At 39.1% G+C, this 23,057-nt stretch overlaps 1 protein-coding gene across 1 annotated transcript in view; it reads left to right on the top strand.

The window, feature by feature from the left end:
- GSDME (gasdermin E) overlaps window positions 1-23,057 on the top strand; it is a 229,707-nt gene that overhangs the window by 179,787 nt on the left and 26,863 nt on the right. Inside the window, exon 7 of the mRNA XM_053715729.1 lies at window positions 20,510-20,583. Coding sequence (XP_053571704.1) covers window positions 20,510-20,583 — 74 coding nt within the window. The remainder of the gene's footprint in view (window positions 1-20,509; window positions 20,584-23,057) is intronic.

Raw genomic sequence — 23,057 nt, 5'->3', positions numbered from 1 at the left:
CGGCAGGTGGACAAAATCTTTGATTTCCTGACCTCCATCAGAAATATTTTCATGTCCACCGAGTCTATCAGAGTCCCTAGAAATGAAACTCTTGTGAGGGGGAAAAGAGAACTCTTTTTAACGTTCACTTTCCACCCGTGAGACCTTAGAAAGGCCAACACTAAGTCTGTGTGAGACTTGGCTAGTTGGAAGGACGATGCTTGAATTAGAATGTCGTCTAGATAAGGCGCCCCGTGGCCTTAGAACCGCCAGAAGGGACACTAGCACCTTCGTGAAGATTTGCGGCGCCGTGGCCAACCCGAAAGGAAGAGCCACAAACTGATAATGCTTGTCCAGAAAGGCGAACCTGAGGAACTGGTGATGATCTTTGTGGATAGGAATGTGCAGATACGCATCCTTTAAGTCCACGGTGGTCATATATTGACCCTCCTGGATCAATGGTAAGATAGTCCGAATGGTCTCCATCTTGTAAAGATGGAACTCTTAGGAATTGGTTTAGGATCTTGAGATCCAGAATTGGTCTGAAGGTTCCCTCCTTTTTGGGAACTATAAACAGATTGGAGTATAACCCCTGCCCCTGTTCTGCTTTTGGAACTGGGCAGATCACTCCCATGGTAAAAAGGTCTTCTACACAGCGTAAGAACGCCTCTCTTTTTGTCGGGTTTACAGACAATTGAGAAAGATGGAACCTCCCCCTTGGAGGGGAATCCTTGAAATCTAGAAGGTATCCCTGGGTTACAATTTCTACTGCCCAGGAATCCTGAACGTCTCTTGCCCAGACCTGAGCAAAGAGAGAGAGTCTGCCCCCTACTAGATCCGGTCCCGGATCGGGGGCTACCCCTTCATGCTGACTTAGTGGCAGCAGCAGGCTTTTTGGCCTGTTTACCCTTGTTCCAAGCCTGATTAGGTCTCCAGGTTGGCTTGGATTGAGCAAAGTTCCCCTCTTGCTTTGCAGCAGGGGAAGAGGTAGAGGGACCACTCTTGAAGTTTCTAAAGGAACGAAAATTATTTTGTTTGGTCCTTGTCTTATTTTACTTATCCTGAGGGAGGGTATGACCCTTCCCTCCAGTAATGTCTGAAATGATCTCTTTCAATGCAGGCCCAAATAGGGTCTTACCTTTAAAAGGGATGGACAAAAGCTTAGATTTAGATGACACATCAGCTGACCAGGACTTAGCCAGAACGCTCTACGCGCTAAAATGGCAAAACCTGAATTCTTAGCCGCTAATTTAGCAAGATGAAAAGCGGCGTCTGTAATAAAAGAATTAGCCAACTTAACAGCCTTAATTCTGTCCAAAATATCATCTAGTGGGGTCTCCATCTGAAGAGCCTCTTCTAGAGCCTCAAACCAAAAGGCAGCTGCAGTGGTTACAGGAACAATGCATGCTATAGGTTGAAGAAGAAAACCTTGATGAACAAAAAATTTCTTTAGGAGACCCTCTAATTTTTTATCCATAGGATCAATGAAAGCACAACTGTCTTCAATAGGTATAGTTGTACGCTTAGCCAGGGTAGAAATAGCTCCCTCCACCTTAGGGACCATCTGCCATGAGTCCTTTATGGTGTCAGAAATGGGAGACATTTTCTCAAAAACAGGAGGGGGAGAGAACGGAATACCTGGTTTATCCCACTCCTTAGTAACAATGTCCGAAATCCTCTTAGGGACCAGAAACACATCAGTGTAAACAGGAACCTCTAAATATTTGTCCATTTTACACAATTTCTCTGGAACTACAATAGGGTCACAATCATCCAGAGTCGCTTAAACCTCCCTGAGCAATAAACGGAGGTGTTCTAGCTTAAATTTAAATGCCGTCATATCTGAATCTGTCTGAGAAAACATCTTTCCTGTATCAGAAATCTCTCCCTCAGACAGCAAATCCCTCATCCCTACCTCAGAACATTGTGAGGGAATATCGGATATGGCAACTAAAGTGTCAGAAGGCTCAGCATTTGTTCTTAACCCAGAGCTACTGCGCTTCCCTTGCAACCCAGGCAGCTTAGATAAAACCTATGTGAGGGTAGTATTCATAACTGAAGCCATATCTTGCAAGGTGAAAGAATTAGACGCACTATAGAAGTACTTGGCATCGCTTGTGCGGGCGTTACTGGTTGTGACACTTGGGGAGAACTAGATGGCAAAACCTGATTTCCTTCTGTCTGAGAATCATCTAATGCCAAACTTTTATAAGTCAAAATATGCTGTTTGCAATTTATAGACATATCAGTACAAGTGGGACACATTCTAAGAGGGGGTTCCATAATGGCTTCTAAACAAATTGAACAATGAGTTTCCTCAGTGTCAGACATGTTTAACAGACTAGTAATTAAGCAAGCAAGCTTGGAAAACACTTTATTTAATGAAAAAAACACAATTTGCAAAAAGGGTACTGTGCCTTTAAGAGAAAAAAAGGCATACACAAACTGCAAAACAGGTTAAAATTGCTTCAATTTTTCTGAAATTTTAACAGTGTACCCACTAAGCTTTAGAAGGATTGCACCACAAGTTAATAAGCAATAAACCCCTAAATGAAAAAAACGGATTGAAATATGTCTAAAACCAGTTAAAACCCTCTGCTGTGGCCCTACCTGCCCTTAGGAAGCGATAATATGGGGTTTAAAGCTTCAGTTAGTCCCTCAGAAGACTCTCAAGACCTCAGGAGAAGTTGCTTGTTGCTTTTAAATGTAGGCCCCGCCTGCTGGGGCCTACACAAAACTAACAAACCCTGCCTGAAAGCCATGTGGGTTATAAACAACCCCAAAGAACCCTCAAGCAAATGTCCCATAAAACAGAAAACGTTACTCCCAGACACAAAAACGTTTGTCCCAAATTCACATAACAAACTGAGTGCCCACAAAAAATTAACCCTTTATGCAAGCTAGTAAAAACCTCTGTTAACACTAGGATTACTGCTTACCCTTCCCCTAATGGGAACACTGTCAGCCTTTCTGAGTTATCACAGTCTCTGCAGAAAATATGACTGAACATACCTCATTGCTGTATAGCAAGAAATCGTTCCTCACACTGAAGTTTTCCTGTACTCCTCAGCTCATGTGGGAACAGCAGTGGACCTTAGTTGGACCTTGGTTACAAATGCTAAGATCATCATCCTCCAGGCAGAAATCTTCATCTATGTCCTGCCTGAGAGTAAATAGTACAACACCGGTACCATTTAAAAATAACAAACACTTGATTGAAGATAAAATAAAACTAACAGTTTAACACCTCTTCTCTTTACTCTTCCTGCTTAGAGCCAGCAAAGGAGAATGACTGGGGGGTGGAGTTAAGGGGGAGCTATATAGACAGCTCTGCTGTGGTGCTCTATGCTACTTCCTGTCAGGAAGGACAATATCCCACAAGTTAGGATGAATCCGAGGACTCGGTACATCATGCAAAAGAAATCTAGACTATCTGAGGCTGACTGCGTGGAGAAAGAATGCTTATTCATAGCCAAGAGAGTTTTCTCTAAGAGGGTTATGGATACTTTCATTCAAGCTCGTAAGCCTTTTACTCGTCGCATCTATCATAAGGTGTGGAGAGCTCACTTATTCTGGTGTGAAGAACATGGTTAAGGCTGCCAGGATACTTTCTTTTCTCCAGAAGGGTCTGGAGAAGGGCCTTTCTGCCAGTTCCCTGAGGGGACAGATTTCGGCCCTGTCTGTTTTGCTGCACAAGAGGCTCGCAGAGCTCCCTGACGTGCAATCTTTCTTTAAGGCTCTGATTAGGATCCGACCTGTGTTTAGATCTAATGCTCCACCTTGGAATTTTAAATCTTGTTCTTAAGGTTTTGCTCCGTTTGAGCCTATGCATTTGGTTGACATCAAATTGTTGTCCTGGAAGGTTCTTTTTCTACTGGCTATTACGTTGGCACACAGAGTTTCTGAAATAGCTGTCTTGCAATGTGAGCCTCCTTATCAGGTGTTCCATACTGATAGGTCCTCCGGCTCCTTACATACTTTTTCTAAATTTTACAAGTTTGGCGTTTTTGCTTGGGCCGAAGCAGCTTTTGGGAGAAGGGTTTTTCAGGCTGTGGTGCCCTCAGATTAGGGTCTGCCTCTCTTTTACCCCTCCTGTTATCAATAAGTGTCCTCTAGAGCTTGGGTATAGTTTTCCTAACAGTAAGGAATGAAGCCATGGACTCTCCTCATATTAAGAAGGAAAACATAAATTATGTCTACCTGATAATTTAATTTCCTTCCGTATGTGGAGAGTCCATGGCCCCCGCCCGTATACTCCGATGGGCGGACCAAAATTAGGTTTTCTCTTCTGGCACCATTTTGACCCTGATATTTCTCCTTCTGTTCCTTGTTCCATTGGCAGAATGACTGGGATATGAGGGAAGTAGGGGGGAGTATTTAAGCCTTTGGCTGGAGTGTCTTTGCCTCCTCATGGTTGCCAGGTTCAGAATTTCCCAACAGTAAGGAATGATGCCGTGGACTCTCCTCATACAGAAGGAAATTAAATTATCAGGTAAGCATAATTTATGTTTTCTATGTCTCAAGGTTAATGGAGCTTCTGAGGGTGAGATTTTCTCTGATGATTAGGGGCCTGTTTCTGAGTCTGTTTTTTCCTCCTTTTTATTCAAGATTGATCACATTTGTTCTTTATTAAAGGAGGTTTTGCTTACTTTAGAAATTAAGGAAGTTCCTGTTTCTGAAGAGGGTTCTACCAGTCGTTTAGATTCTTATTCTAAACCTGCTAAGGATTCTTCTGAGGTTTTTCCAGTGACTGATGCTGTGGCTTGAATTATTTCTTAAGAATGGTTTAAACCTTGTTAGTTCATTTAATCCTTCTGCAAGGTTTAAAAAAATGTATCATATTCCTGCTTCTAATATTGAGGTTTGGGAAGCTGTCTCTAAGGTAGAAGGTGCCATTTCTGCTTTGGCTAAATGTACTACTATCCCTCTGGAGTAGGATTCTTTAAAAAAAAAAAAAAGTTTGGATAGGAAACTTGAATCCTTTCATTGAAGGGCTTATTTGCAAGCAGGTTATCTTTTCAGACCAGCTGTTGCTGATGTTTCTACTGCTGCTTCCATTTGGTTGGATAGTCTTTCTGATCAGTTTTCTGAGAATTCTGACATGGTAGATTTTATTACCTTTTAGGTTTACTTTCTTTATTGGAAATGCATTTTGGGTATCATTTGGATTAATGCTGAGAGCATGTCTTTGTCCTTTATAGACAAAGTTTATGGTTAAATTCATGGTCTGCTGATGTAGTCTCTAAGTCAAGACTCTTGAATAATTCTTTAAAAGAAAAAAAAAAGCATTTCTTCCCCACGATAAGAAATCTAAGGGTAAATTTAAGGCTTCTAATCATTTTCATTTCTTTCTTCAGAATAAGGAGAAAAAGTCTGATTGCTCCACAGCTAAGCAAGGTTGCTTAGGTTGGAAACCAAGCTCTAATTATAGCAAGCGTTAAAAAGGCTAAGAAGTCTATTCCTGCTCCTAATTCCGCATGAAGGCGTGGCCCTCAATCCAGATTCTCTGGTTGGGGCAGGTTATATCAACCATCAAGGGGGCACTCAAAGTCCTTTAGCCATGAGGGAAGTTTGTCTTATTCTCTCTTGGGCAGAGGCCAATTGCTATCTAATTTTAGCATTCCACATCATTCCACATCCCAGGGGTCTTCAATTGGGAAGTTCCTTCATTCAGGGGAATGGTAACGTCATCCGGGTGTGTTCAATCAGATTGTAGATCTTTCTTCCGGAGGCATCTGATGAAACAGCCAGTCTGGCTGAGAAACGTGTTGCAACTGTTTTTAAAACATTTGTTGTTATTATTTTGGTTTGGATGTATTGTATACATCCTTACTTTTAATAAATCACCTTTTTAACTACGTTGTGGAAGCCTGAGCCTTTCTTGTTCCCTGGATTACCTGGATCCAACATCCTGTTGCAGGATCAGTGTAGCTGGGTCACTAATTCCCCAGCCTGCATCAATTAGCACATGGGTGCTGCTCATTTTGTGAGTATTATACTATCTACCTGATCTGTGATTACAACTATTCCCACAGAGTTGCACTAGGAGGCGCCCTCTCTCTTTGTGATTTCCTTCACAGATTCCAGTCTTTAACTGTTCATGGTGGTCTTGTGGAGTTTGCAGCTTGGGTATAGGATCCCACATGTGATGGCTCATGGACTCTCACCATCTTATGAAAGAAAACAAAATTTATGCTTACCTGATAAATTTCTTTCTCTTGTGGTGTATCCAGTCCACGGGTTCATCCATTACTTGTGGGATATTCTCCTTCAATTCCAACAGGAAGTTGCAAGAGGACACCCACAGCAGAGCTGTCTATATAGCTCCTCCCCTAACTGCCACCCCCAGTCATTCGACCGAAGACGAGCAAGAAAAAAGGAGAAACTATAGGGTGCAGTGGTGACTGTAGTTTAAAAATAAAAAACACCTGCCTTAAAGTGACAGGGCGGGCCGTGGACTGGATACATCACAAGAGAAAGAAATTTATTAGGTAAGCATAAATTATGTTTTCTCTTGTAAGGTGTATCCAGTCCACGGGTTCATCCATTACTTGTGGGATACCAATACCAAAGCTTTAGGACACGGATGAAGGGAGGGACAAGGTAGGAACTTAAACGGAAGGCACCACTGCCTGCAAGACCTTTCTCCCAAAAATAGCCTCCGAGGAAGCAAAAGTATCAAATTTGTAGAATTTAGAAACAGTATGAAGCAAAGACCAAGTCGCCGCCTTACAAATCTGTTCAACAGAGGCCTCATTTTTAAAAGCCCATGTCGAAGCTACCGCTCTAGTGGAATGAGCTGTAATTCTTTCAGGAGGCTGCTGGCCAGCAGTCTCATAAGCTAAACAGATTATGCTTCTCAGCCAAAAAGAAAGAGAAGATGCCGGAGCCTTTTGGCCTCTCCTCTGTCCAGAGTAGACGACAAACAATGCAGATGTTTGACGAAAATCCTTAGATTGTAAATAAAACTTTAAAGCACGAACCACGTCAAGATTGTGTAATAGACGTTCCTTCTTTGAAGAAGGATTAGGACACAGTGACGGAACAACAATCTCCTGATTGATATTCTTATTAGATACCACCTTAGGAAGAAGCCCAGGTTTGGTACGCAAAACTACCTTATCTGCATGGAAGATCATATAAGGGGAATCACACTGTAAGGCAGATAACTCTGAAACTCTTCGAGCCGAAGAGATAGCTACCAAAAACAGAACTTTCCAAGATAAAAGCTTGATATCTATGGAATGCAGAGGTTCAAACGGAACCCCTTAAAAAACTTTAAGAACTAAATTTAAACTCCATGGCGGAGCAACAGGTTTAAACACAGGCTTGATTCTAACTAAAGCCTGACAAAACGCCTGAATGTCTGGAACATCTGCCAGACGCTTGTGCAGAAGAATAGACAGAGCAGAAATCTGTCCCTTTAAGGAACTAGCTGACAATCCCTTTTCCAATCCTTCTTGGAGAAAGGATAATATCCTAGGAATCCTGACTTTACTCCATGAGTAACCCTTGGATTCATACCAATGAAGATATTTACACCATATCTTATGATAGATTTTCCTGGTGACAGGCTTTCGAGCCGAAATTAAGGTATCAATGACCGACTCGGAGAAACCATGTTTTGATAAAATCAAGCGTTCAATCTCCAAGCAGTCAGACGCAGAGAAATTAGATTTGGATGTTTGAATGGACCTTGGAGTAGAAGGTCCTGCCTCAGCGGCAGAGTCCATGGTGGAAAGGATGACATGTCCACCAGATCTGCATACCAAGTCCTGCGTGGCCATGCAGGTGCTATGAAAATCACTGAAGCTCTCTCCTGCTTGATCTTGGCAATCAGACGAGGGAGGAGAGGAAATGGTGGGAACACATAAGCCAGGCTGAAGGGCTCAGGGTTCGTGGCGTCACTTGAGCGGGAGTTATAGGTTCTGACACGTGGGGAGAGCTAGATGGCATAACCTCCCTTTTGTCAGTCTGAGAAACCTCTGGTGATAAATCTTTAAATGCCATAATATGGTCGGTATAATTTATAGAAATTTCAGTACATTTGGTACACATTCTAAGAGGGGGTTCCACAATGGCTTCTAAACATATTGAACAAGGAGTTTCCTCTATGTCAGACATGTTTAACAGACTAGTAATGAGACCAGCAAGCTTGGGAAACACTTTAATAAAGGTGAAACGGCAATTAAACAAAAACTGTACTGTGCCTTTAAGAGAAAAAAACTATCACATAAACTGAAAATCAGTGTTAAAAATTAGTAAACTCTTCGAAATTTTTACAGTGTGTATAAGGGACTAAAGCAGCATTGCACCCACTTGCAAATGGATGTTTAACACTTTAGGCCCCAAACCGGATTTGCAAAACGTTAAAAAAACGTTAATAAACAGTTAAACACCTTGCCACAGCTCTGCTGTGGCTCCTACCTGCCCTCAAATACGATTTAGGGAAGAAATAAGCCCTCTATAGTGGTCCTCAGATGCCAGAGGACTCCTTTGGGGAAGCTGGATGTCTCAGTCTGAATTAGAACTGCGCATCTAGAGCGCGAAAATAGGCCCCTCCCACCATGCACTTGATGTCGGAGGGCCTTAAGAAAATACTGCTAGGAGTATCTGACTAGCCATGTGGAAACTAGGCCCCAAAAAATGATTTATCACCCTCAGAGAAAAACGTTCTTTCTATATAACATGTAAACGTTTTGACACTAAGAAATATGAGTATTAACATGAATATTAACATGAATATTACCCTTTTTTGTAAGCATGAGCCCAGTCATTGTTAAATCACTGCATCAGGCTTACCTCAATTATACAAGGCTCTGTCAGCATTTTCTAGATCTTATCATCTCTCTAGAAATAAATATACTGAACATACCTCAAAGCAGGTAAACTGCAAACCGTTCCCCCAACTAAAGTCTTTCCCATACTCTTCAGTTATGCGTGAGAACAGCAATGGACCTTAGTTACAAACCGCTAAGATCATCAACCTCCAGGCAGATTCTTCTTCTAATTTCTGCCTGGGAGTAAAACAGTATTACGCCGGTACCGTTTAAAAATAACAAACTCTTGATTGAAGGTAAAAACTACACTAAGTCACCACATATCTCTTATACTTCCTATCTTGAGAGTTGCAAGAGAATGACTAGGGGTGGCAGTTAGGGGAGGAGCTATATAGACAGCTCTGCTGTGGGTGTCCTCTTGCAACTTCCTGTTGGAATTGAAGGAGAATATCCCACAAGTAATGGATGAACCCGTGGACTGGATACACCACAAGAGAAAGAAATTTATCAGGTAAGCATAAATTTTGTTTTCTTTCATAAGATGGTGAGAGTCCATGAGCCATCACATGTGGGATCCTATACCCAAGCTGCAAACTCCACAAGACCACCATGAACAGTTAAAGACTGGAATCTGTGAAGGAAATCACAAAGAGAGAGGGCGCCTCCTAGTGCAACTCTGTGGGAATAGTTGTAATCACAGATCAGGTAGATAGTATAATACTCACAAAATGAGCAGCACCCATGTGCTAATTGATGCAGGCTGGGGAATTAGTGACCCAGCTACACTGATCCTGCAACAGGATGTTGGATCCAGGTAATCCAGGGAACAAGAAAGGCTCAGGCTTCCACAACGTAGTTAAAAAGGTGATTTATTAAAAGTAAGGATGTATACAATACATCCAAACCAAAATAATAACAACAAATGTTTTAAAAACAGTTGCAACACGTTTCTCAGCCAGACTGGCTGTTTCATCAGATGCCTCCGGAAGAAAGATCTACAATCTGATTGAACACACCCGGATGACGTTACCATTCCCCTGAATGAAGGAACTTCCCAATTGAAGACCCCTGGGATGTGGAATGATGTGGAATGCTAAAATTAGATAGCAATTGGCCTCTGCCCAAGAGAGAATAAGACAAACTTCCCTCATGGCTAAAGGACTTTGAGTGCCCCCTTGATGGTTGATATAACCTGCCCCAACCAGAGAATCTGGATTGAGGGCCACGCCTTCATGCGGAATTAGGAGCAGGAATAGACTTCTTAGCCTTTTTAACGCTTGCTATAATTAGAGCTTGGTTTCCAACCTAAGCAACCTTGCTTAGCTGTGGAGCAATCAGACTTTTTCTCCTTATTCTGAAGAAAGAAATGAAAATGATTAGAAGCCTTAAATTTACCCTTAGATTACAAACCGCTAAGATCATCAACCTCCAGGCAGATTCTTCTTCTAATTTCTGCCTGGGAGTAAAACAGTATTACGCCGGTACCGTTTAAAAATAACAAACTCTTGATTGAAGGTAAAAACTACACTAAGTCACCACATATCTCTTATACTTCCTATCTTGAGAGTTGCAAGAGAATGACTAGGGGTGGCAGTTAGGGGAGGAGCTATATAGACAGCTCTGCTGTGGGTGTCCTCTTGCAACTTCCTGTTGGGAAGGAGAATATCCCACAAGTAATGGATGAACCCGTGGACTGGATACACCTTAGAAGAGAAAACAAAATTTATGCTAACTTGATTAATTTCTTTCATGACGATGAGTATCCTGAAAACCCACGCTTGCTTCTTCATTACAGTTGGCGGCAATACCAGTTTACACTTTACTTATCTTGCTTTATTTTTCCTACTTTTCTAAAATTCTCCTTTCTCTTGGCCATATGTATGACTGAGGGATCAAGGGAAAATGAGAGTAAAAGTTCTGTTATGTTGGCCCTCCTCTTAGACAGGACTTTAATCCCACATGTGATAGCTCATCGACTCTCACCATCATGAAAGAAATGAATTTGAGGTAAGCATACATTTTGTTTTTTACTGTGATACAATTAGATTTAATTGTACATATTATTTTGAAAAATGATGTCTTTGTGTATCTCTGATAACTCAGTTAAAGGGATATTGAACCCAATTTTTTCTTCTATGATTCAGACAGAGCATGCAATTTTAAGCAACTTTCTAATTTACTTGTATTAGCAATTTTTCTTCGTTCTCTTGCTATCTTTATTTGAAAAAGAAGTCATCTACACTAAGGAGCCAGCAAATTTTTGGTCCAGAACCATGGACCAGCACTTGTTTATTGCTGCTGTCCAATTAGCAAGGACAACCCAGGTTGTTCACCAAAAATGGGCCGGCATCTAAACTTACATTCTTGCTTTTTAAATAAAGATACCAAGAGAAAGAAGAAAATTTGATAATAGGAGTTAATTAGAAAGTTGCTTACAATTGCATGCTCTATCTGAATCACGAAAGAAAAAATTTGGGTTCAGTGTCCCTTTAATGGGACACTGAACCCAAATGTTTTCTTTCATGATTCAGATAGAGCATGCAATTGTAAGAAACTTTCTAATTTACTCCTATTATCATTTTTTCTTCGTTCTCTTGCTATCTTTATTTGAAAAAGAATGCAGCTAAGCTTTTTTTCTTGGTTCAGCACTCTGGACAGCACTTTTTTTTTATTGGTGGATGAATTTAGGACAACCCAGGTTGTTCACCAAAAATGGGACGGCATCTAAACTTACATTCTTGCATTTCAAATAAAGATACCAAGATAATAAAGAAAATTTGATAATAGGAGTAAATTAGAAAGTTGCTTAAAATGTCATGCTCTATCTGAATCATGAAAGAAAAAAAATGGGTTCAGTGTCCCTTTAAGTTAACAGATTTGTGGTATATGCCACAAGGGAAAAATCTATTATTTAGTTTATAAGTACACTACAGTAACCACTCCGTGGCTGAACCATTTATACACCCCTGTGCTGGAGCTGTTTTACATTTGGCCCTCATTGCATTTACACATAAATTTCACCTTTTTTTTTTCCTGTGTGGTACCCACACAAATTCTACCTTGTTTTTTTCAGCAGACCTAGCGTTTTTAGAAAATAACTTTTAGAAATATCATAATATAGGAAAACACCACTATATGAAATGCAAGAATGTATACTCTAACACTTTTCTTTCGTTTTAATGTGTTCCCAATGGTCAATTCTACTTGCTTGAGTGTATTTAATTGTTTGCATGCTGCTCTTTTATCTTTATTTTTATATTTGAAATAGCTTATTTTTACTACAGAAGCCGCCACATATACTGAAAATATGGACAACAAAGGAGAGAGATTTTTGTATCTGAAACAGCTTGTTATGTTCATTGAACAGTCATAATTATCTCAATACATAACTATTAGACTCTGTGTGCAAAAAGAGATCATATGAGAAGTTCTGCTCTTTCTGCATGGTCTGACTATTTATATGTACATAACCTTAAGAACAATAGGGGCTGGTTTTAATAATCAAAAACTGCTATTTCAAAAACAAAAATAAGCATGAAGGTACAATTTTCCATACATTTAATACTCCCTCTGCTATTGGGTATATTAAGCCATTTGGAACACATTAAGGGGAAACCTCTTTTATAAAACAGTGTCCCTTTAAAATAAGGTATGTCTCAAAATGACACACTACCTGGGCACTACAACAAACACAATCTTATTTACATTTCTTATTATGTAAATAGTATATACAGCAATTAACACAAAGGCAGCAAGCAAACATGTACATGAAAAGGTCTGTAAGTTATGTAACGATCTATAATAGAAACAAGAATGTGCAAATTGATACCTCCTAGTTAACCTATTCAGGGATGGCTGGCAGCTAGGATATTTTGGCTGTGTATTACAAAACAAAATAAGTAATTACACCTGGGCGCAATCCCAATCTTATTTTCTAGTTTCAATAGTAGAATTCAGCAGCATTTTACTTATGAGAAATCGAATACCTCCAGACTATCCCCAAACTACTTGTGCTTACAGCCTGAAAGGTCTGTTACGAGAATAGGAGGTGAGCTCATTTATACCTCATACAATGATCTCTTTCAGGGACATTGCTATAATAAATTGTAAACATTGTGCTTCACTCACTATGTCGTATTCTATTTTAATTCAAAGCAGGTAAAGACGTAGGTCTGTTTACTTAGACAAATAAGGTTTTGCTTTAGAAATATGAATAGCATAAAAATATGAATAGCACAACCACATGAAATCCTAAATATTATCACATTTACAGCTTTTAACCCAGAAACCAATGTTTCTTTTTACATTGTATAAACTTCACATACAGAACAAAAGGTTACAGGTCCTATTACTGAACCAGTTAAGCTACAATATCAGGAAGGCTTTGAACATTTTCTGACATTAAAAGCATGGATAATTCACCGTGATTATTCAATCTCTACCTGACCTGTTTTCGCGTTCCTCTTTCATTTTTTGTCTCTTTTTAAAAGGGCATTTTGCAAACTAAAAAGTTAAAGCATTTACACCAGATGAGAGGGTGAATTGGAAATTAAAAAAAGCCTCCCAAATCATACTTTAAAAAGGAGTATAAGTCAATATACACGTGCAAATCTACATTTCTTGTACGTTGTATAGAGTTCTAATTTATTCACCATCAGTTCTTTTAACAACTTAAAAACTAGGATGCTCTTGTATCTAAAAACAGAAAATAATACATTTATAATAAAAAAAAAATCATTTTTTGAATCAAAATAGTGGTCTATGGCTTACAAACGTTAAATCTTTCATAGGCACATAAAGAGAAGCGCTATTCTCAATGAGGTCCACTGTATCGCTGCAGTTCTGCACTGGATCTGGGAAAGAAGACTGCAGTCTCCTCTCCCTCTCTCACAAGCTGAGATGAGAACTTCTCATGACGTGACATGCATAAGTTATGACGTCTTAACCCAAAAAAACACAGGGTGGTATGAGACCCCAGTTTGGATAAAGTGGAGCCCCCTCTTTCTAATGTGATACCTCATATCCCTGTCATTAGAAGGGGATTTCCCATAAAAATGGTCGTATTTACTGTATGGGGCAGTATCTTGCCTAAAACCAGCATATAAAGTGTAGACCCCTCACTTGTAGAAAGGATTACTCTAGTGAAGAATGGGAACATTTTATTTGAACCAATAATTTAATAGGCGTTGTATCACAGATTACATTTGCCAGGAACTGTCATTAACCCTTTAATAACAACGATTTTGTATCTGTTTTTAGTAAGTTTATTTTTGGTGATTTTTTTGCAAACCAAATAATTTTAGAAAATGGTGACACATTTTGTGGAGTAAGTGTATTTTCAACAAATGTATGGTTTTCTTTAAAAAACCAAATGATGTGTATTCATTTAACCCTTTTAATGCACGTGACAACACGTGTTTGTCATTCCTACAATGCAGTCAGCGAGGATGACAATCGTGTTCAGAACAAATCTAAACAATAGCGCTAACCGCACTCATTTACTATTAAAACATAATAGGATTGTCACTAAATTAATTAGCTTATTCAAATAATTAAATGAAATTCAAGAACATATAAAACTTCATAAACCTAAAAACGAAATATGCGTCAAAATGGTCCAATATCAGGATTTTTTTATAATATAAGATGTGCAGAAAGATAACTGCATATAAACTGCAAGAGTACTGTACTGCAGTCCAGAACATATGTGAAGGGGCTCCTTTTCAAGGAATTTCTTTATCTTGTGCAGCTCCTTGTTGTGGGTTTCCTCCTAGCCCGGCTCTCTAGGTAATCAGACAAGCAAAAGAGTGAACAATATTTAATAAATGTGTAGTAATAAACTATTATTAACTAGTGCACACCTGGTGGGAATATTTGTATATAGGCTAATGGGAGCCCGTATGTGCAAAAAAAGTTACTTAAAGGGACATAAAACCCCAAAATGTATTTCATGATTTAGGCAGAACATACAATTTTAAACAACTTACCAGTTATATACTTATATTATCAAAGTTGATTAATTCTCTTGGTATCATTTGTTGAAGGAGTCACAATGCACTACTGGTTTCTAACTGAACACATGGGTGAGCCAATGACAATCGGGGTATATATATATATATATATATATATATATATACAGCCACCAATCAGCATCTAGAACCTAGGTTCTTTGCTGCTCCTGGGCTTACCTAGATAAACCTTTCAGCAAAGGATAACAAGAGAAGGAAGCAAATTAAATAATACAAGTAAATTGAAAAGTTGTATAAAATCACATGTTCTTTCTGATCAATGAAAGAAAAAAAAATTGAGTTTCATGTCCCTTTAACTATACCAGAAGGCCCTTATTTATATGAGGACAAACCCTTTTTATTTTTTTATTTATTTTTTTGCAACCTTATTTATTAACCTTTTAAAAATGGCCTACAGTGGGGATTAAATGTGAAATACTTCAAAACGGCTCAGCACAATGGTGGTAATGGCTCAGTAGTTAATGGGTTGATCATAAAAATGTAAATGTATGTGTGTTTATACTATTAGAGCATTATTTTAGACTAGTGGTTTGTATCTATATATACATTTTGTTACCTTTTATACATAAGATGTTAAAGTGATGATAAATTCACCTCACTAACTTTAGATATATTGAAAGCTCTGGTAATTATAAGCATATTGAGGTGCTTATTTTCTTTAAAAACTAATACAACTTCTATAAAACACCATTATTGTGAGGCTCCGTTACCTGCTTTAATGCAGCCTCTGTCATAGATTTTCTTAGTGTGGTATTTGACTGGCAGCTCTTCCAGCCAATAGGAGCCTCACCAAGCTATGTAATTTACTTACAGCACGATCCCGTGCTTCTAACTATTAACTTAGCCTTGAAGTGCAGTTGCGCAAATAGCGTAGTGAGCTGCGCATGCACAGTTGCACTTCAAGGCTAAGTCAGCTAATAGTTAGAAGCACAGGATCGTGCTGTAAGTAAATTACATAGCTTGGTGAGGCTCCTATTGGCTGGAAGAGCTGCCAGTCAAATACCACACTAAGGCCTAGATTTGGAGTTCGGCGGTAGCCGTCAAAACCAGCGTTAGAGGCTCCTAACGCTGGTTTTGGCCGCCCGCTGGTATTTGGAGTCAGTGATTAAAGGGTCTAACGCTCACTTTTCAGCCGCGACTTTTCCATACCGCAGATCCCCCTACGCCATTTGCGTAGCCTATCTTTTCAATGGGATCTTTCTAACGCTGGTATTTAGAGTCGTTTCTGAAGTGAGCGTTAGAGCTCTAACGACAAGATTCCAGCCGCCTGAAAATAGCAGGAGTTAAGAGCTTTCTGGCTAACGCCGGTTCATAAAGCTCTTAACTACTGTACCCTAAAGTACACTAACACCCATAAACTACCTATGTACCCCTAAACCGAGGTCCCCCCACACCGCCGCCACTCGATTAAAATTTTTAACCCCTAATCTGCCGACCGCCACCTACGTTATACTTATGTACCCCTAATCTGCTGCCCCTAACCCCGCCGACCCCTGTATTACATTTATTAACCCCTAACCTGCCCCCCACAACGTCGCCGCCAGCTACTTAAAATAATTAACCCCTAATCTTCCGACCGCAAAGCGCCGCCACCTACGTTATCCCTATGTACCCCTAATCTGCTACCCCTAACACCGCCGACCCCTATATTATATTTATTAACCCCTAATCTGCCCCCCTCAACGTCGCCGACACCTGCCTACACTTATTAACCCCTAATCTGCCGAGCGGACCTGAGCGCTACTATAATAAAGTTATTAACCCCTAACCCGCCTCACTAACCCTATCATAAATAGTATTAACCCCTAATCTGCCCTCCCTAACATCGCCAACACCTAACTTCAATTATTAACCCCTAATCTGACGACCGGAGCTCACCGCTATTCTAATAAATTGATTAACCCCTAAAGCTAAGTCTAACCCTAACACTAACACCCCCCTAAATTAAATATAATTTAAATCTAACGAAATAAATTAACTCTTATTAAATAACTTATTCCTATTTAAAGCTAAATACTTACCTGTAAAATAAATCCTAATATAGCTACAATATAAATTATAATTATATTATAGCTATTTTAGGATTAATATTTATTTTACAGGCAACTTTGTAATTATTTTAACCAGGTACAATAGCTATTAAATAGTTAAGAACTATTTAATAGTTACCTAGTTAAAATAATAACAAATATACCTGTAAAATAAATCCTAACCTAAGATATAATTAAACCTAACACTACCCTATCAATAAATTAATTAAATAAATTACCTACAATTAACCTAACACTACACTATCAATAAATTAATTAAACACAATTGCTACAAATAAATACAATTAAATAAACTAGCTAAAGTACAAAAAATAAAAAAGAACTAAGTTACAAAAAATAATAAAATATTTACAAACATAAGAAAAATATTACAACAATTTTAAACTAATTACACCTACTCTAAGCCCCCTAATAAAATAACAAAGCCCCCCAAAATAAAAAATTCCCTACCCTATTCTAAATTAAAAAAGTTACAAGCTCTTTTACCTTACCAGCCCTGAACAGGGCCCTTTGCGGGGCATGCCCCAAGGATTTCAGCTCTTTTGCCTGTAAAAAAAAACATACCATACCCCCCCCAACATTACCACCCACATACCCCTAATCTAACCCAAACCCCCCTTAAATAAACCTAACACTAAGCACCTGAAGATCTTCCTACCTTGTCTTCACCATACCAGGTTCACCGATCCGTCCTGGCTCCAACATCTTCATCCAACCCAAGCGGGGGTTGGCGATCCATCATCCGGTGCTGAAGAGGTCCAGAAGAGGCTCCAAAGTCTTCCTCGAAGATGGCGTCCCTCGAATTCCGATTGGCTGATAGGATTCTATCAGCCAATCGGAATTAAGGTAGGAATTGAGCTCGCATTCTATTGGCTGATCGGAACAGCCAATAGAATGCGAGCTCAATCTGATTGGCTGATTGGATCAGCCAATCGGATTGAACTTGATTCTGATTGGCTGATTCCATCAGCCAATCAGAAAATTCCTACCTTAATTCCGATTGGCTGATAGAATCCTATCAGCCAATCGGAATTCGAGGGACGCCATCTTGGATGACGTCCCTTAAAGGAACCGTCATTCGTCGGGAGACAACGGAAGAAGAGGATGGATCCGCGTCGCCTGCTTCAAGATGGACCCGCTCCGCACCGGATGGAAGAAGATTGAAGATGCCGCTTGGAGAAGATGTTTGCCGGTCCGGATGTCCTCTTCTTGCCGGATAGGAGGAAGACTTTGGAGCCTCTTCTGGACCTCTTCAGCACCGGATGATGGATCGCCAACCCCCGCTTGGGTTGGATGAAGATGTTGGAGCCAGGACGGATCGGTGAACCTGGTATGGTGAAGACAAGGTAGGAAGATCTTCAGGGGCTTAGTGTTAGGTTTATTTAAGGGGGGTTTGGGTTAGATTAGGGGTATGTGGGTGGTGGGTTGTAATGTTGGGGGGGGGTATGGTATGTTTTTTTTTTTACAGGCAAAAGAGCTGAAATCCTTGGGGCATGCCCCGCAAAGGGCCCTGTTCAGGGCTGGTAAGGTAAAAGAGCTTGTAACTTTTTTAATTTAGAATAGGGTAGGGAATTTTTTATTTTGGGGGGCTTTGTTATTTTATTAGGGGGCTTAGAGTAGGTGTAATTAGTTTAAAATTGTTGTAATATTTTTCTTATGTTTGTAAATATTTTATTATTTTTTGTAACTTAGTTCTTTTTTATTTTTTGTACTTTAGCTAGTTTATTTAATTGTATTTATTTGTAGCAATTGTGTTTAATTAATTTATTGATAGTGTAGTGTTAGGTTAATTGTAGGTAATTGTAGGTAGTTTATTTAATTAATTTATTGATAGGGTAGTGTTAGGTTTAATTATATCTTAGGTTAGGATTTATTTTACAGGTAAATTTGTTATTATTTTAACTAGGTAACTATTAAATAGTTCTTAACTATTTAATAGCTATTGTACCTGGTTAAAATAATTACAAAGTTGCCTGTAAAATAAATATTAATCCTAAAATAGCTATAATATAATTATAATTTATATTGTAGCTATATTAGGATTTATTTTACAGGTAAGTATTTAGCTTTAAATAGGAATAAGTTATTTAATAAGAGTTAATTTATTTCGTTAGATGTAAATTATATTTAACTTAGGGGGGTGTTAGTATTAGGGTTAGACTTAGCTTTAGGGGTTAATACATTTATTATAGTAGCGGTGAGGTCCGCTCGGCAGATTAGGAGTTAATAAGTGTAGGCAGGTGTCGGCGACGTTGAGGGGGGCAGATTAGGGGTTAATAAATATAATATAGGGGTCGGCGATGTTAGGGCAGCAGATTAGGGGTACATAGGGATAACGTAGGTTGCAGCGGTTTACGGAGCGGCAGATTAGGGGTTAAAAAAAATATGCAGGGGTCAGCGATAGCGGGGGCGGCAGATTAGGGGTTAATAAGTGTAAGGTTAGGGGTGTTTAGACTCGGGGTACATGTTAGGGTGTTAGGTGCAGACGTAGGAAGTGTTTCCCCATAGGAAACAATGGGGCTGCGTTAGGAGCTGAACGCTGCTTTTTTGCAGGTGTTAGGTTTTTTTTCAGCTCAAACAGCCCCATTGTTTCCTATGGGAGAATCGTGCACGAGCACGTTTTTGAGGCCGGCCGCGTCCGTAAGCAACTCTGGTATCGAGAGTTGCATTTGCGGTAAAAATGCTCTACGCTCGTTTTTTGGAGCCTAACGCAGCATTTGATTAAACTCTCGATACCAGAGTTAAATTTATGGTGCGGCCAGAAAAAAGCCTGCGGAGCGTTAACAGCCCTTTTACCGCCGAACTCCAAATCTAGGCCTTAGAAAATCTATGTTTATGTCTATGTCTAAGTTGTATTCGTTTTTGAAGAAAATAAGCACCTCAATATGCTTATAATTACCAGAGCTTTCAATATATCTAAAGTTAGTGAGGTGAATTTACCATCACTTTAAGCTCTTAAATTTAATATATTTGTTTCTAACAAAGTATTTGTAGGTGATTTTTTTAAAAGAATTTTTTTTTTTTTTTAAAGAAACTTTTTATTTTTTGATTATTTGAGGTATTGGATAATATGCTTCAAATTATTTTTTATGTACCCACTTAAAGGGACAGTCTACTTCAGAATTGTTATTGTTTAAAAAGATAATCCCTTTAATACCCATTCCCCAGTTTTACATAACCAACACGGTTATATTAATATACTTTTTACCTCTGTGATTACCTTGTACCTAAGCCTCTGCAAACTGCCCCCTTGTTTCAGTTCTTTTGACAGACTTGTATTTTAGCCAATCAGTGCTGACTCCTAGGTAACTCCACGGGCGTGAGCACAATATTATCTATATGGCACGCATGATCTAATGCTCTCTAGCTGTGAAAACCTGTCAAAATGCACAGGCGGCCTTTAAGGGCTTATACATTAGCACATGTGCCTATCTAGGATTAGCTTTAAACTAAGAATATGAAGAGAACAAAGCAAATTTGATGATAAAAGTTAATTGGAAAGTTGTTTAAAATTGCTTGCCCTATCTGAATCATGAAAGTTTAATTCTGACTAGACTGTCCCTTTAAAGTACTTGACAGCGTGCCTGCTTTTATACAACTAAATTTGTAAAAAAAAAAAACTAAATATTGAGCTGTTTTACATAATGTTAATTAGTCATTTTTTGCATAGAAATTACCGACTCTGCATTGGCAACACTGGGTGCCTGCTGTGACCTTGACCTCTTGCCTGTGCTCTGCTCCTTGGTAAGTAGTTTTAGAAGATTATTATGTTGTGCAGAGAATTTTAATGTTGAAGCAAGCCTTTATTTTTGTTTCATGTCTGATTTTCATTTCTTATTATATACATAAGTGTTCTCCACAGAAAACTTTGCCAGCCGGGTGGCATTACAAAGTAGCTGGGTGGGGCCAGTGTAATATTATTTAATATTATGTCATTTTCTGCTATCCAAAGCACAAATAAATTGCATAATTTAACCAATGTATTTAATCATTATTTGTGCTATAAAAATTGAACATTGTTAATATGAGCTCGTTTTATCTTAATATTGGCTAAAATTTTATCCAGTTGTTGCACCCGCTAAAAAGATCCTGGGGAGAACACTGTAAATGCTGTGAGGTAAATGTAATTAAATGACCTATAGCTCAGGATGTTTCACTATTCTGGAGATCTGTGTAAAAATCAGTACCATAGAGTTTTCTAACCTATTTTTATTACACTAGGTTCAGTGTAGTATCTGGTGTTCATTCATGGGGAAAGAACAGTAACAATAGATTGCAAGCGCAAACATATCTGCTGTTATAAATTACTAAAGCAAATACCAAATTTTACAACTAAGGGGATAAATCTGGTTTTAACTTTTACTATTTAAAGAAAGGTTTGTTCATTTTATATGTTTTATCTCAATTTTTTACAATGATTTTGAGTGCAGACACTCTCTTGCTGCATTTCGTGTTCATGTGAAAAGCCATCAGACTAAGGTCCAAAACAAAACTGTAACAACGTTGCTTAGGAATTAAATGATAGGGACAATGATCACTAAATACATTTTGCAAGCACAGTATTGAGGTTATTCCATTCCTCCTTCTAGTCATGTGTGCCAAAATCCATTATTCACTGCATTCTAGTGCTGAAGTGTTTGCATATGTGCACCAACTCTCCTTCAGATACCTGTAGTGAAATCTAGGTTCTAAAATGGTAGAAGTGGGTGGATGAAATACATTTAGTGTTTAATGTCCCTTTAAATATGTTTGAAGACCAAAACTATCGCCCAATATCCTTAATCAACCAAGATCTTAAGATCTTCACAAAGATAATAGCGAATCGACTCAAACACATTATCCCCCACTTGGTCCACCCAGATCAAGTGGGTTTTATTAAAGGTAGAGAAGCCCCGGACAACATACGTAGGGTCACCAATTTGATTCAGATCCTGAAGGAGACACGAACACCTTCTCTACTCCTATCTTTGGATGCGGAGAAGGCATTCGATAGAATTGATTGGGATTATATGTTCGCAGTACTACATAAAATGGGGTTTGAGGGGGCAGTTATGAAGGCACTTAAAGCTATTTACTCTGCCCCGGGAGCACAGGTCTCATCAGCAGGTTATAAATCTCAATCGTTCCCAATCCGTAACGGGACCAGACAGGGGTGCCCTCTGTCTCCGTTACTCTTCGCTCTATGCATAGAGCCACTGGCCACCAAAATTCGCTCACAAGTAGATATAACAGGAGTCAAGACAGCCACGACGGAATATAAACTAGCCCTTTTCGCGGACGATATATTACTGACTTTGACGAACCTATTGATATCATTGCCCAACCTTTACCAAACAATACAGACCTTTTCCCTCATTTCGGGATTTAAAATAAATGCAGCAAAATGTGAGGCACTCCCCATTGCGATCCCCCAACAGACTCAGACGATATTAGAATCAAATTTTAATTTTAAGTGGATGAAACATTCCCTAAAATATCTGGGAATCCACCTTCCACCCTGCCCCTCGCAACTATATAAAGTAAACTATATCCCATTATTTCAACAAATAAGAAGGGACCTATTGAAATGGAAGGGATTTGGTTTCTCATGGCTGGGCAGAGTGGAGGCAGTAAAGATGACTACCTTGCCAAGGATATTATACTTATTTAGAACCCTGCCTATTAAAATTGTAAAGACAGACTTAGACGCACTACAAAAAGAAATACTAATATTCATTAGAGGTAATAAAACGAATAGAATAGCTAAATCAATCTTAAATAAACATAAGAAACTAGGAGGTATTGGGGCTCCCAACTTAATAGACTATTATAACTCTGCTAGATTGGCGCAAGACACACTACTACTGAAGAGAAACAAAGAGATTATATGGCCTACCATAGAGGCAGACTCAGGTGGGTGGGGTGAGACGGACTCAATCATCTGGGACCCCGAGAGCATACGAACCCATAAAGAGACATACAGACCGTACACTACAAACCTCACAGTAACCACTTGGAAGACTGCAAGAACTAAATATAGCCTTCTGCCAAAGTACTCCTTATACACCCCGATTAGATATATATTACCCAGTGAACTCTGGTCTCAACTTAAGAAATGGGAAAATAAGGGGTTATACATAGTGGCAGACTATATGGAGGGTGGATCTACATTGACATTTAACCAACTTCAGACAAAATTTCACCCCTTGAAACTACACTGGTACATATACTTACAGATA

This window comes from Bombina bombina, chromosome 5 (genome assembly GCF_027579735.1).
Source record: "Bombina bombina isolate aBomBom1 chromosome 5, aBomBom1.pri, whole genome shotgun sequence".
Taxonomy (NCBI): Eukaryota; Metazoa; Chordata; class Amphibia; order Anura; family Bombinatoridae; genus Bombina; species Bombina bombina.
The sequence above is the reverse complement of the archived record's forward strand: the minus strand, read 5'-3'. Positions and strand labels throughout refer to the sequence as shown.